This window comes from Sphaerodactylus townsendi, linkage group LG11, assembly GCF_021028975.2.
Source record: "Sphaerodactylus townsendi isolate TG3544 linkage group LG11, MPM_Stown_v2.3, whole genome shotgun sequence".
Classification (NCBI taxonomy): domain Eukaryota; kingdom Metazoa; phylum Chordata; class Lepidosauria; order Squamata; family Sphaerodactylidae; genus Sphaerodactylus; species Sphaerodactylus townsendi.
The window spans coordinates 480,909-492,101 of NC_059435.1; the positions used below are offsets into that span (position 1 = coordinate 480,909).

Genomic DNA, 11,193 nt, shown 5'->3' on the forward strand with positions numbered 1-11,193 from the left:
GGGTCCCATACCCCTGTGATCACAAAGCAAGTACTTGAGAGCACCCCGGTTTACACATTAAGTCACAACAATACACAAGATGTTATTAATGGATTGAGCATTTGCAGCAACTCCTGGAAAATGATCCACCCATATTACAGATGGGAATGAAAACTGAGGCTAGCAAGTTGCTTCATGGTGACTGGGATAGGCAGCAGGGTGGGCGGCTGGGCAAGTGAGCTGACTGCCTGTTCTGTCCACCCCCATGCAAGGATGTCGGGCAGAAAGAGGTGGGGGGAGAAAGAAAGGGAAAAGAGAGCAGAAAATAGAAGAAGAAGAAGAAGAAGAAGAAGAAGAAGAAGAAGAAGAAGAAGAAGAAGAAGAAGAAGAAGAAGAAGAAGAAGAGGAGGGAGGGAGGAAGGGAGGAGGAGGAGGAGGGAGGCAGGAGGAGGAGGAGGAGTGAGTTTGGGATTTATATCCCCCCCCTTTCTCTCCTGCAGGAGAGACTCAAAGGGGTTTACAATTTGCTCCTTCTCCCCCCTTCCCCTCACAACAAACACCCTGTGAGGTAGGTGAATTGGGCTGAGAGAGAGCCTCTGAGAAGCTGTGACTAGCCCAAGGTCACCCAGCTGGTGTTGCGTGTGTGGAGAGTGCTCCAGGCTAATCTTGAATTCCCCTAGATCAGGCCCTCCACAGCCTCAGGCGGCAGAGCTTGGGGAATCAAAACCCGGTTCCTCCAGATTAGATATTAACGGTGCTCTTTAACCTCCCTACATACACCACTTGCTAACAAAATGGGGAAACAGGGGGTGTGTCTACAAGGAATGGAGGGGGGATTGATAAGGAATTATCACTATAATTAAGAGCACAATGACCACAAGGCATCAGGAATGGGGGAAGGGGAGAAGAGAGAGCCAGCCAGGGGAAAAGACTAAAATGTCCCATATAAGGAATTGGAGAGAAAGTAATAATTGGGGAAGGGAAAAGAAGGAAACTGCCAAAGGTGCGTTTAAAGCAGACTGTTTGTCACTGTCTAATGTACACATTTAACTAGAATGTGCAATAGGAGCATCACCTATGATTGGCAAATCATATTCTGTTAGTTGGATCAGTCAGAAACATTTTGAGCTCTGAGAGGGAGGGGAGCACAAAGTGGCTGTAAATGAAAAGGTTTTTTAAAAAAAATATTGCAGAAGGAAAACTGCCTTCCATTAAGATCATATATTTATACAAAGTTAGTGCTGAAGTCAGATTGTTAGACCATGCTTTCCATAGCCTGGACACACAGAAATACACACCTTCTTACCTTGTCCACTACACAGATCTGCTTTTTGCTTTGGGCATCAAGAATCTCCACTTCTAAGTACGTGATTTTTGAATGTCTGATGACTGGTGGTGGCCTCAAGTGGCCCGCCGAAAGGACCAGCTGAGACAGGCTGAAGAAAGATCTCATGTCATTGTGAGGCATTGGTCCATGAACAGCAAGATTCTTCTTGTGCTCCAAAGTGTTGGACTTGCGTCTCCGGAACATGGCCAGGACCCGGCACCAAGGTCTGTCATATCAACACAAGACACCTCTAAGGGCCAGTCTGCTGTCCTGGCATCAGTTAAATACAAATCCAGGCTGGTGGAACACAAAAGGTCAAGAGGCATTCCATCTTCTGGAGAGCCCAAGTTTTATATAGCAGAATTGGAAACAATAGCTCTGTAATCCAGGACTATATTTAGCTTGCTATTGTGATATGTGGCATTGCTGGGTGAGGGTTCTCCCCCCCCCCCTGTTTATTTTAAAACCCCTATTTGAAACAGCATGTCCTGCTCGGTTGCTGATTTCCTAATAATGGCAAGCTGACGCCTAAAAAAAACCTTTTAAAAAAAATCCCTGCAAAAGAACCCAGAGTGGTATGCAATGAATGCAGCCATTATCTACAGAAGCTGGAGTGTAAATGTGTCCATTTATGAAAAAGTCAAATGTCATCTGTGCCAGAGATTTCAACAGCTAATGCAGAGCATGTCTAAGCTAAGCTTGGGGTGCCAAAGGATCGACCTGCCAAATATTATCAAATATTCTGTGCTGCCAAGAATATCCTGTGCAGGAGGCAGCTTTCCATTTTTAATTATATCACACTGACATCTGATAGCAAAAGCTGGGGTGAAGTTTTCTGTCACAGCTTTGCTAGGCATGTATCATTTAGGACCGAGGATCCCCTTGTCTTTCCACACATGCCTCTGATCTGGCTGCAGACCTGGAGCGCACAGGGTCGGCGCTTCTGTGGTTTCAATTGAAAAGCAAACTTTAAAACCAAGATCTTTTCTCTGAACATCATAATGCTGAATATATTACTGCACTTACAGAACAAACTGGATTCCACATACATACTGCAAATATTGCCTCTCGAATCATAACTCTGTGATACAACCATTCTCATCAGAACAGGTACCATCAAGCCACCTGCATGTCTATATTCATCTAGCTACAACATTCCAAATTAAAACAATAACAACAACAATAAAAAAATTTAGGTGAAGGTAAACATAGGGGCTTTCCCCACTTACCTTCTGCTGTGCGCTACTCCGGGAAAGTAGTGCGGGGTCCAGCAGCGCTCCCCACTTGCAAGGGCAGCAACCATGCAGCTGAGTGGCCCCAACGCTGCCGCTCTTGCACCACCTCAGCGCGCGTCATTCCTGGCGCTAAAGAAACGGCACCTTTTGATGACCCCACGTGGAACGCGGGGTCGTGGGGAACCCCGAGAGCGCGCCAGGAATGACGCGCGCTGAGGGGGCGCGAGAGCGGCGTGCAGCAGAAGGTGAGTGGGGAAAGCCCCATAGTCCCTTGAGCAAGCAACAGGTCAAAACTAAGGTCAATTCTGCACAGTATAAATATAACAGGTTGACGAAGGAAAATATCCCAGTTTGGAGAAGAACTTCACAGGGGTCCCTTCCTCAAAGCAGGATTGATCCGTATATTTCCCTCAACCCAGGTTTTTTAAAAAAAAACACCAAAATCGCAATCTTTTTAAAAAAATTCTGGGTCGAACCCACTTCCGTGAGAACAGAACGGGTCTAACTGCTTTATTTTTCCTGCCTTGTAGCCCGTTCTCCTGCCTTATATCATGTCAGTTTCGTTTCTGCTGAACTGCCAACCAGTGTGATAGCCTGCCATTTCAGAAATGTCTCCCAAGCACATTTAGTCCCCTTGGCAGCCACTGTGAGTGCTATTTCACCCAAATGTGTACAGCAACGGATTAACAACAAACATGTCCTTTTCATTTTATTTTTTGGGTGCTCAGAGCATGCAGCTAGGCAGATGCATGCACAACTTTGGATGCGGATGGGATAGCTTTGCTCCCTTTTTGGAGAGATTTTATTATTTTGTATATCACAACGTTGGGGGTTGCTTGTTTATGTGTGTAAACTCCCCCCCCCATGTGGTAGAAATGGGAGGGGGAGGTCTTGCTCTAAGGATTGCTGTAGATTCTTCATCAATCTGAAGTGTTCCCTTAGCAGAGGGAGGGAGGGGTGGAAGAGCTCCCATTGGAAACAGTGGAGGATGGGGGCACCCCCTTTGGGAGTCCATAACTTTGGACCCCCTGAACCAAACCTCACCAAACCTGGATGGTATCATCAGGAGAGTCTCACGTAAAATCCTTGAAATTTTGGTGGTCTAAAAACTGTGCCTCCTGCAGGCCAAAACCTGAAAAAACACTAAACAATACAAAAAAATTCACAAACAAACCTGAATATTTTGCGGACCCCCGCACATGACCAAATTGGGGGGGGGGGGCAGGGACATTTGACTCCCTATGTCCTCATAGCAGAGATGCCCCTGGGCAAGCCTAACCTGTGGAGCTGCAGTGAGGGTAAGATTGAGAGCAGTCCCCAGTTTACTGTCCCAAGATGCTTTCAATGAAGGGTAGCAGACAAATATATTTAAGGTGGAACAGTGCAATTGTCATCTGTGAAAATCCTGGGTGCTTTGGATCCCTCTTAGCTTGGCCATTTCTGTAGGGGATCATATGGATCTTTCTTTGCTACTGCTGAGTTTTCTCCTTAAGCTGTTCTGCGTTGGATCTGTAGCGCCCTTGACTGCTCAAACATTCTCTGTCATTTGCCGCTCCTGTCAGTGGAATGATCATCACCTCCCACTATGTCTCCCACACGTTCCAAGCTGCTCCTTGGAAATGAAGCCCTTCCTTCTGTACATGGACTTTGATATACAAAACTTGGTAATGAATTCTTTCTTCTGCTGCTGGGAATAGACTTCATCACACAAATCACAGCTCTAGGATTTATGTGCATGTCAACCCACAGATAACCCCTACCCTCAGCCAGATTAAATACCCATTTCAGAGGGGCAGAGTTGAAATGGCTGCTGTTGAGCAGCTGTTTGAAAGAAGAATAGTTTGGATTTATAGCCCACCATTCTCTCCTGCAAGGAGTCTCAAAGCAGCTTACAAGCTCCTTTCCCTTCCTCTCCCCACAACAGACCCCTTGTGAGGTAGGTGGGTTTGCTTAGACAGTTGCGCTGGAACTCCCGAATGAGCCTGGGAGCCTTGATGTCTTCCACATTGACCCACTCTTCATGTCCAGGTAGCCAGCCTTTCCAGGATACCAAATATTGCAAGCAGTTACGATAGATGTGAGAGTCACGAATAGCGGAGATCTCATGATGCTCCTCCCCATCAATCAGTACAGGAGGAATTGAAGAAGGCTCTGGATGCCATTGGTCTGGTAATTGAGCCTTGTTCAGTAAGCTGCAATGAAACACAGGATGAATCTTTTGTAAAGCCTTTGGCAAATCAAGTTCAGCAGTGACTCCATTAATAAAATTCAGAACTTTATAAGGTCAAATGTATCTAAGTCCCAGTTTGGTGGGCTTATGAATATCACGCAGGTTCTTTGTAGAGAGATATATCATGTCATCAACCATTAGGGGAGCTCATGCCTATGTTTCTCAGCCTGCCACTTGTAAGCAATTTGAACTTTCAACAATGCTTTTTGAATGGACAGCCAACCAGCTGCCGGAGCCCAGATCCATTCTTTGAGTTCAGGAGGAATGGCCGCTCCATGAGATAGGAATGGAAGGGGTTTGGCAGAGCGACCAGAGACAACTTCAAATGGGATTTTGCCAGTACTGCTGTGAACTGCATTGTTATAGGCATATTCAGCAAATGGCAGTAACGCCACCCAATTATTCTGTTGGTAGTTCACATAACAATGTAAATATTGTTCCAATGTCTGATTAGATCTCTTCGACTCTCCATCTGATTGAGGATGATACAGAGAGGAAAGGCCTTGATCAATATTCAATAGTCTTAAAAAGGCTTTCCAAAACTTGGAAAGGAATTGGCTCCCCCTGTCAGATATGATCTTATCAGGGACGGAATGCAACCGATAGGTATGCTGGACGAACAACTTAGCCAATTTCTGAGCCGTTGGGATGGATGCACAAGGAATAAAATGCGCCTGTTTAGAAAATAAGTCCACCACCATCCAAATAACCATTTTGCCATTGCTAAGTGGCAGATAGGTAATGAAATCCATTGCAATCACTTTCCAGGGGGCATTGGGTGATTCCAGCAGTTGCAACAACCCCGAGGGCTTTCCTGGAACCCTCTTGCCAATAGCACAGATAGGGCAGCCTACAATATAAAGTTCAATGTCTCGGCACATGGAACGCCACCAGAACTGCCTGCGGACGAGATGCAGCGTTTTTACAAATCCAAAATGCCCCGCCGATTTAGAATCATGGCTCAAGCGAATGATTTCTGCCCTGATGAAAGGCAGGACATACAGCAGGTCACCTTTACACCAAAGTCCATCCCTCAACAGCAAAGATCCACCCCCTTCCTCATTCAGGACAGCAGACAGGCCAGCTGTTACAAACGTAGTCAAAAAGGAGGAGGGAGGCTTTGGGGCATCTGACAATTGGAGTTTCATTTGCGAACGAGTCACCGCCCTGCCCAAATGGGCGGGTGACAGTATCGTTCGGGGAATAATTATAGTGACAGCAGAGTCCGCCCCCTCAAGCAAATGGGAAAGAGCATCGGCCAGTTAGTTTGATTTGCCCGGGAAAAAATGCACTGTAAAGTGGAAGTGATTGAAAAAGTCTGCCCAACAGATTTGCTTGGCCCGAGAGCTGACCAGGAGCACAGAGGGAGGTGAGATTTTTATGATCAGTCCAAACCTCAAAAGGACGTTCCGCCCCCTCCAAAAAATGGCACCAAATAGAAAGAGCGGTTTTTATAGCACAGGTTTCCTTATCACCAACAGTTCAATTCAACTCCAGACCAGAGAATTTCTTAGACAAATACACGCACAGGTAAAGGCGGCCATCAGAACCCCATTGTAACAGTGCAGCCCCCAGAGCTTTATCCGAGGCATCGACATGCACAATAAATGGCTGGGAGGGATCAGAATGCCACAGAATGGGTTTGGTTGTAAAAGCAGCTTTAAGACTATCAAAAGTCTGCTGGCACTTGGAAGTCCAATTCAAAGGTGCGTTGGGGCGGGCTGCAGCCGACTCCTTTCCCTTGGTTCTTAAAAGGTCAGTGATTGGTAAAGCCAATTCAGCAAAATTGGGAATAAAGTCTTGGTAAAAATTTGCAAATCCCAGAAAGGATTGGAGTTGCTTCTGGGTACGTGGAGGGGGCCAGTTTACCACGTCCGCTACCTTAGCAGGATACATCTCCAAGCCCTCAGCAGACACCCAATAACCCAAAAAATCCAAATGGGACCGGTGGAATTCACATTTTGACAATTTCACAAACAGGGAATTGGCCAATAGTCTTTGCAATACCTCCCTAACCAATGCCACATGAGATGCTTCATCTTCAGTGTAGATTAACACATTGTCCAAATATACAACTACTCCCTTATACAGTAAATCATCCAGAACCCCATTAATCAAACTCTGGAACACTCAGAGGGCCCCGGATAACCCGAATAGCATAACTTAATATTCATACTGCTGTAACCCTGGCCTTCATCCCCTGCCTTATAAAATATTGAAGTTCATATTATTTCTCATACTATGTGCTGCAAAAATGCCAGTTTCCATGTTTGTATGGGTGGATAGCAGAGTGTCCCAGCCAAGAGCAAGCCTAAGGCAAAACAGCCTGTTTTCAGAAAGTTAATCTATGAGTAACTCCAGGCAATTATCTGGACATCTCATAACAAAGACATGCATCTTTGATTATCCTACCCTACCAGAGTATTCCATTGACATGATAGAATCTGCACATCTCCTGAACACCACACCTCGCTAAGCTGTTTTGGAAGCTCCCTGATACTGTGCTTTTGAGAAAACATGTTTACAAACAATTGCTTCTTCCTTGCATTTCCCCAACCTCTAGATATGATCTCCCTAACAGCAAGATCCCATCTTGAATCAATCAAGCCTCAGCCAAATATGAATACTTTAAAAAGAGACTGTAGGAAGTATCTCTGCATAAACCATTCATGGTATCACTGATATAATCTAGGACCAATTGACCCCATTGTCCCGGGAAGTAGAGACAATAGATAGAGCTGCTAATTAGCTCAGCCCTGCAATCCCAGCATGGAAACCCAGAAAATCCAGGAATAGAAACTTACTAGCTCCCACCCCAAACTGCTCACAGGGGTATAAAAATACAGTGCACCCAAAGTTCCACATTCTTAATGCTGGTTCTTTACTCTAGTGCTAGCTGGCTAGCTAGTCAGCTCCTGCTGCTGGTTCAAGTTCTCAATGCTGGCTCTCAATGCTGGCTCAAGCCCTCCAGGCTGGCTTCAGCTGCTGATGGCCCCCACTCTCCATGCTGGCATAGGAATCCCTGCCTTCTTCCGGAACTTCTCTGCAGATTTAGGTAAAGTATAAGTCCCCTGCTCCCCAACTCCTATTCTTTTCCTCCCTATTTATATACTTGGGAACTGTATGTATGTGCCTTAATGTCTCACTGTGTGATTGCTTGCAAACAAAATTTATATAAAAAATATTTAAACTGCAATTTTGTCTTTTGTGAATTCCCTGCAGATACGTTTCAAGCCGTTTCTGGTATACATAGTCTTAAAAGATCCCTATCTAGCCTGCCTCTCACATTGCCAAGCCGAGTTATTTTCCCCATTGCTACTTAAAATAGTTGTGTGCTGTTACACTCTTAGCAGCTGGTGGAGATTCCTTAGAAATAAGTTCACAACCTGTGAAAGCTGAGTAACATGGCCATAGCGGGTGTTGAATGCAGTTAAATGTTCAAAGCCTTCAGCTATGCGAACACAGTAATATGCTTCTCTCAAGTCAAGCTTGGTGAAGATTCAGCCCTTGCCAAGGGTATTTATTGGTAGTGGAAACAGCATTCAACCCACAATAATCAGTACAAAGTCTCAAAGAGCCATCCTTTTTCTTGACAGCCATGCACCTTGGTCCTGCCTCAGGCACCAGCCACTGCCAGCATGGTCTGATGCCGCCAGCACAATCCCCTGGCGAGGGAGAGGCCTTCCCAGCCATGCAGCTGGGCCTGGGCCTTGGCTCAGGGGAGCCACCAGGTGCCAGCCGGGTTGCAGGAGAGACTGGGCGTGGGGACCCGACCAGCCCCAATGGCTCCCCCATGTGACCCAATGGTGTGCACCCGGGGACAGGGGTTACCCCATGTTCCCATTAGCGGTACGCCACTGCCACTCACATGACATTTTTCTTTCTTTTTCATTTTAAATGAGGTATCTTTGAAGCTACAATGTGACAATAGCTGATTCTCATGTCATGATGTCATAGATATCTCATTTAAAACAGAAGAAAAAGAACAAATGACACATGCACAGGATCACCAGGAAAAACTAGCTTTATTAATGCATTTTATACACTGAAGGGATGAGTGGATGACCTGCGGGCAGAGGAAATTCCATGGGAACATTCATTCATTCATTGATTTGATTTATGCCCCACCTTCCCCCGTAGGGCTCAGGGCAGCTAACAACAGCAAATAACAACAAAACACTCATCAAATATCAGAACAGCAACTATCAAAACAACAAATATCAAAACAACAAATATCAAAACAACAAAGCAGCAACAGCAATAGACATAATCCCAATTATCAAATATCGGAACATCACTAATCATGGTATAACCACATAATAACATTTCATAACATAATAGTAAACAACATCATAACATAGCAGCAAAATAACAATTATAACATCATGAACATAGTAATCTAACAATAACATAACATCTTAACAATTAGGAATATCAACAGGTAAATATCATCCTGAACAAAATAAATAAACATAGATGGCGACTCATTCTATACTAAAACTACAACATGACCTAAACATCTTCTACTGGTTCCATTTATGCTCTGTAAATGGCAGCAGCGTGGAGCCTCCTGAAGAGGGCAGAAAGTGAGTGTGAGCTGTGAAGAAACTGAAAGTGGGAGCTGGGGGGGAGGAGGAGGAGGAGGAGGAGGAGGAGGAGGAGGAGGAGGAGGAGGAGGAGGAGGAGGAGCAGGAGGAGGGGAAAATAAAACCATTTCCCAGCCAAAGCTTTATTTGTCCGTGCTACACGGACAAAAACAAAGCCAGAGTGGATCTTTTCAAAATGTCTGCACAATGTTTTATTTGTGCTGTGCAGAATGGGCCACTCTCTGAACTTCTGACACAGGAGTCCAGTGGCACCGTAAAGCTTTGGAGAATCAGAGCTCACTTCATGAGTCCTCAAATGAGAAGCTGAGTGATTTATTGACCACCATTGGTTTTAATTACGGTTTCACGTGGTGTATGAATGTGGTTTGGTGAATAAGGCAAGGAATGTAGCATGCTATAATCTATCTACAGCCAAGGACAGCAGAGCTCTGCTTAAAAACAGTTAGTTTCACACACCCTCAGCTTTACTGAGCTGACAGGGTGTTTTTTCAGAGAGAGAGAGGGAAAGAATGCTTGTATTTGGAATTCATCCTTCAACCCAGGAATCTCAGTCTCTCGAAACAGGGTCAGCTTGTCTCATGGAATATTTCCTGAAGTCCCTTCACAAGTCTGTAACCTACTATTCTCTGCTCTAACACAGGATCCCCACTCTATTCCTGCCTTTCTATCAGCCCCTGAACTCTATGTGCCCATCCAATAAATATCTGAGCTCTTTTCCTTCACTGTGTGAAACCTTTTCACCACCCAACTAATCCCAGGTAGTTTTCCCCTGTTGTTCCATCTCTTCCCAAATCCCCTTTCTTGAGGCCATGACAGAATCTCCCTCCATTCTTCAGTTTTAAATTTTCACCTTGGTGTACCGTATATACTGGCGTATAAGACTACTTTTGAATCCTGGGAAATCATCTGTAAAGTCTGGGGTCGTCTTATATGCCGGGTACTGAGCGGGTGGTACTGAGCGCCCAGGATCTGGAGCAGCAGTTCTGCTGCTGCTGCTGCTACCCCGCGCACTGGGTTCGGTTCCTCACTCCTGAACACGAAACTTGCCCTACTCTAGCTTGGCCAGCCGCCTGCCAGCCTCCCTGCCTGTGCAACTGCAGCCCGTCGCCACCACCTGCCATGATCCTAGTGCAACTGTCAGCGTGCGCCCCCCCAGAGGGTGAGATGATCTGGAAACTTGGTGAATGTGAAAGGGGGGGTCAAGTTTCTCCTCTTCCTCTGAGTGGGAAAATGTCCCCAAGTTGTTCGGGGCACGATTCTTTGGAGTTCTCCTAGAGACGTCCAGTAACTGCATGTCATAAGCATTTGACGTAGTCTTAAAGGCGAGTATATCCCAAACTCTATATTTTAACTGGAAAAGTGGGGGGGGGGTCGTCTTATATGCCCAGTCGTCTTATACGCCGGTATATACGGTAACACCCACATCCCAGCAGCCCTGCACTTTTGCATTTGTGAGGAGTTTTCAGCTGAGGATTTAACCCATTGTGTCTCTTATGGTTCTCTCTACAGAACCTAAGTCTAGATTCCTGGATAAAGTATTAGTTGACTACTATAGCTATACAGACTCAGAGAAAATAAGATTGCTTCTATCCAAAATAGGTCAGAACATGTGTTTAGATGAGTAAAATCTAAATGACAGCTAGACCCTCCTTCTAGCAGGTGCCATGTGCAGATTAGGACCGAGGGCACAGCTTGTACCGTGTGCAAACCTGATAAGGTGAGGGCACCTGTTTGGTACCACTTTTGTATATAGTTAGCACAGACAGCAGAGTGACGTGTGCCTGAAAACACCTGTGGTCTGGCGAAGCACTTTGT

At 45.6% G+C, this 11,193-nt stretch overlaps 1 protein-coding gene across 2 annotated transcripts in view; it reads right to left on the reverse strand.

Annotated features, from left to right (window-relative positions):
• TECRL (trans-2,3-enoyl-CoA reductase like) overlaps positions 1-1,790 on the reverse strand; it is a 45,283-nt gene extending 43,493 nt beyond the window's left edge. For both annotated transcript variants that reach the window (XM_048510332.1, XM_048510331.1), the window contains exon 1: positions 1,286-1,790. In XM_048510332.1, the coding sequence (XP_048366289.1) occupies positions 1,286-1,510 (225 nt within the window). In that variant the 5' untranslated portion in view covers positions 1,511-1,790. The remainder of the gene's footprint in view (positions 1-1,285) is intronic.
• Positions 1,791-11,193: the final 9,403 nt, after the last annotated feature.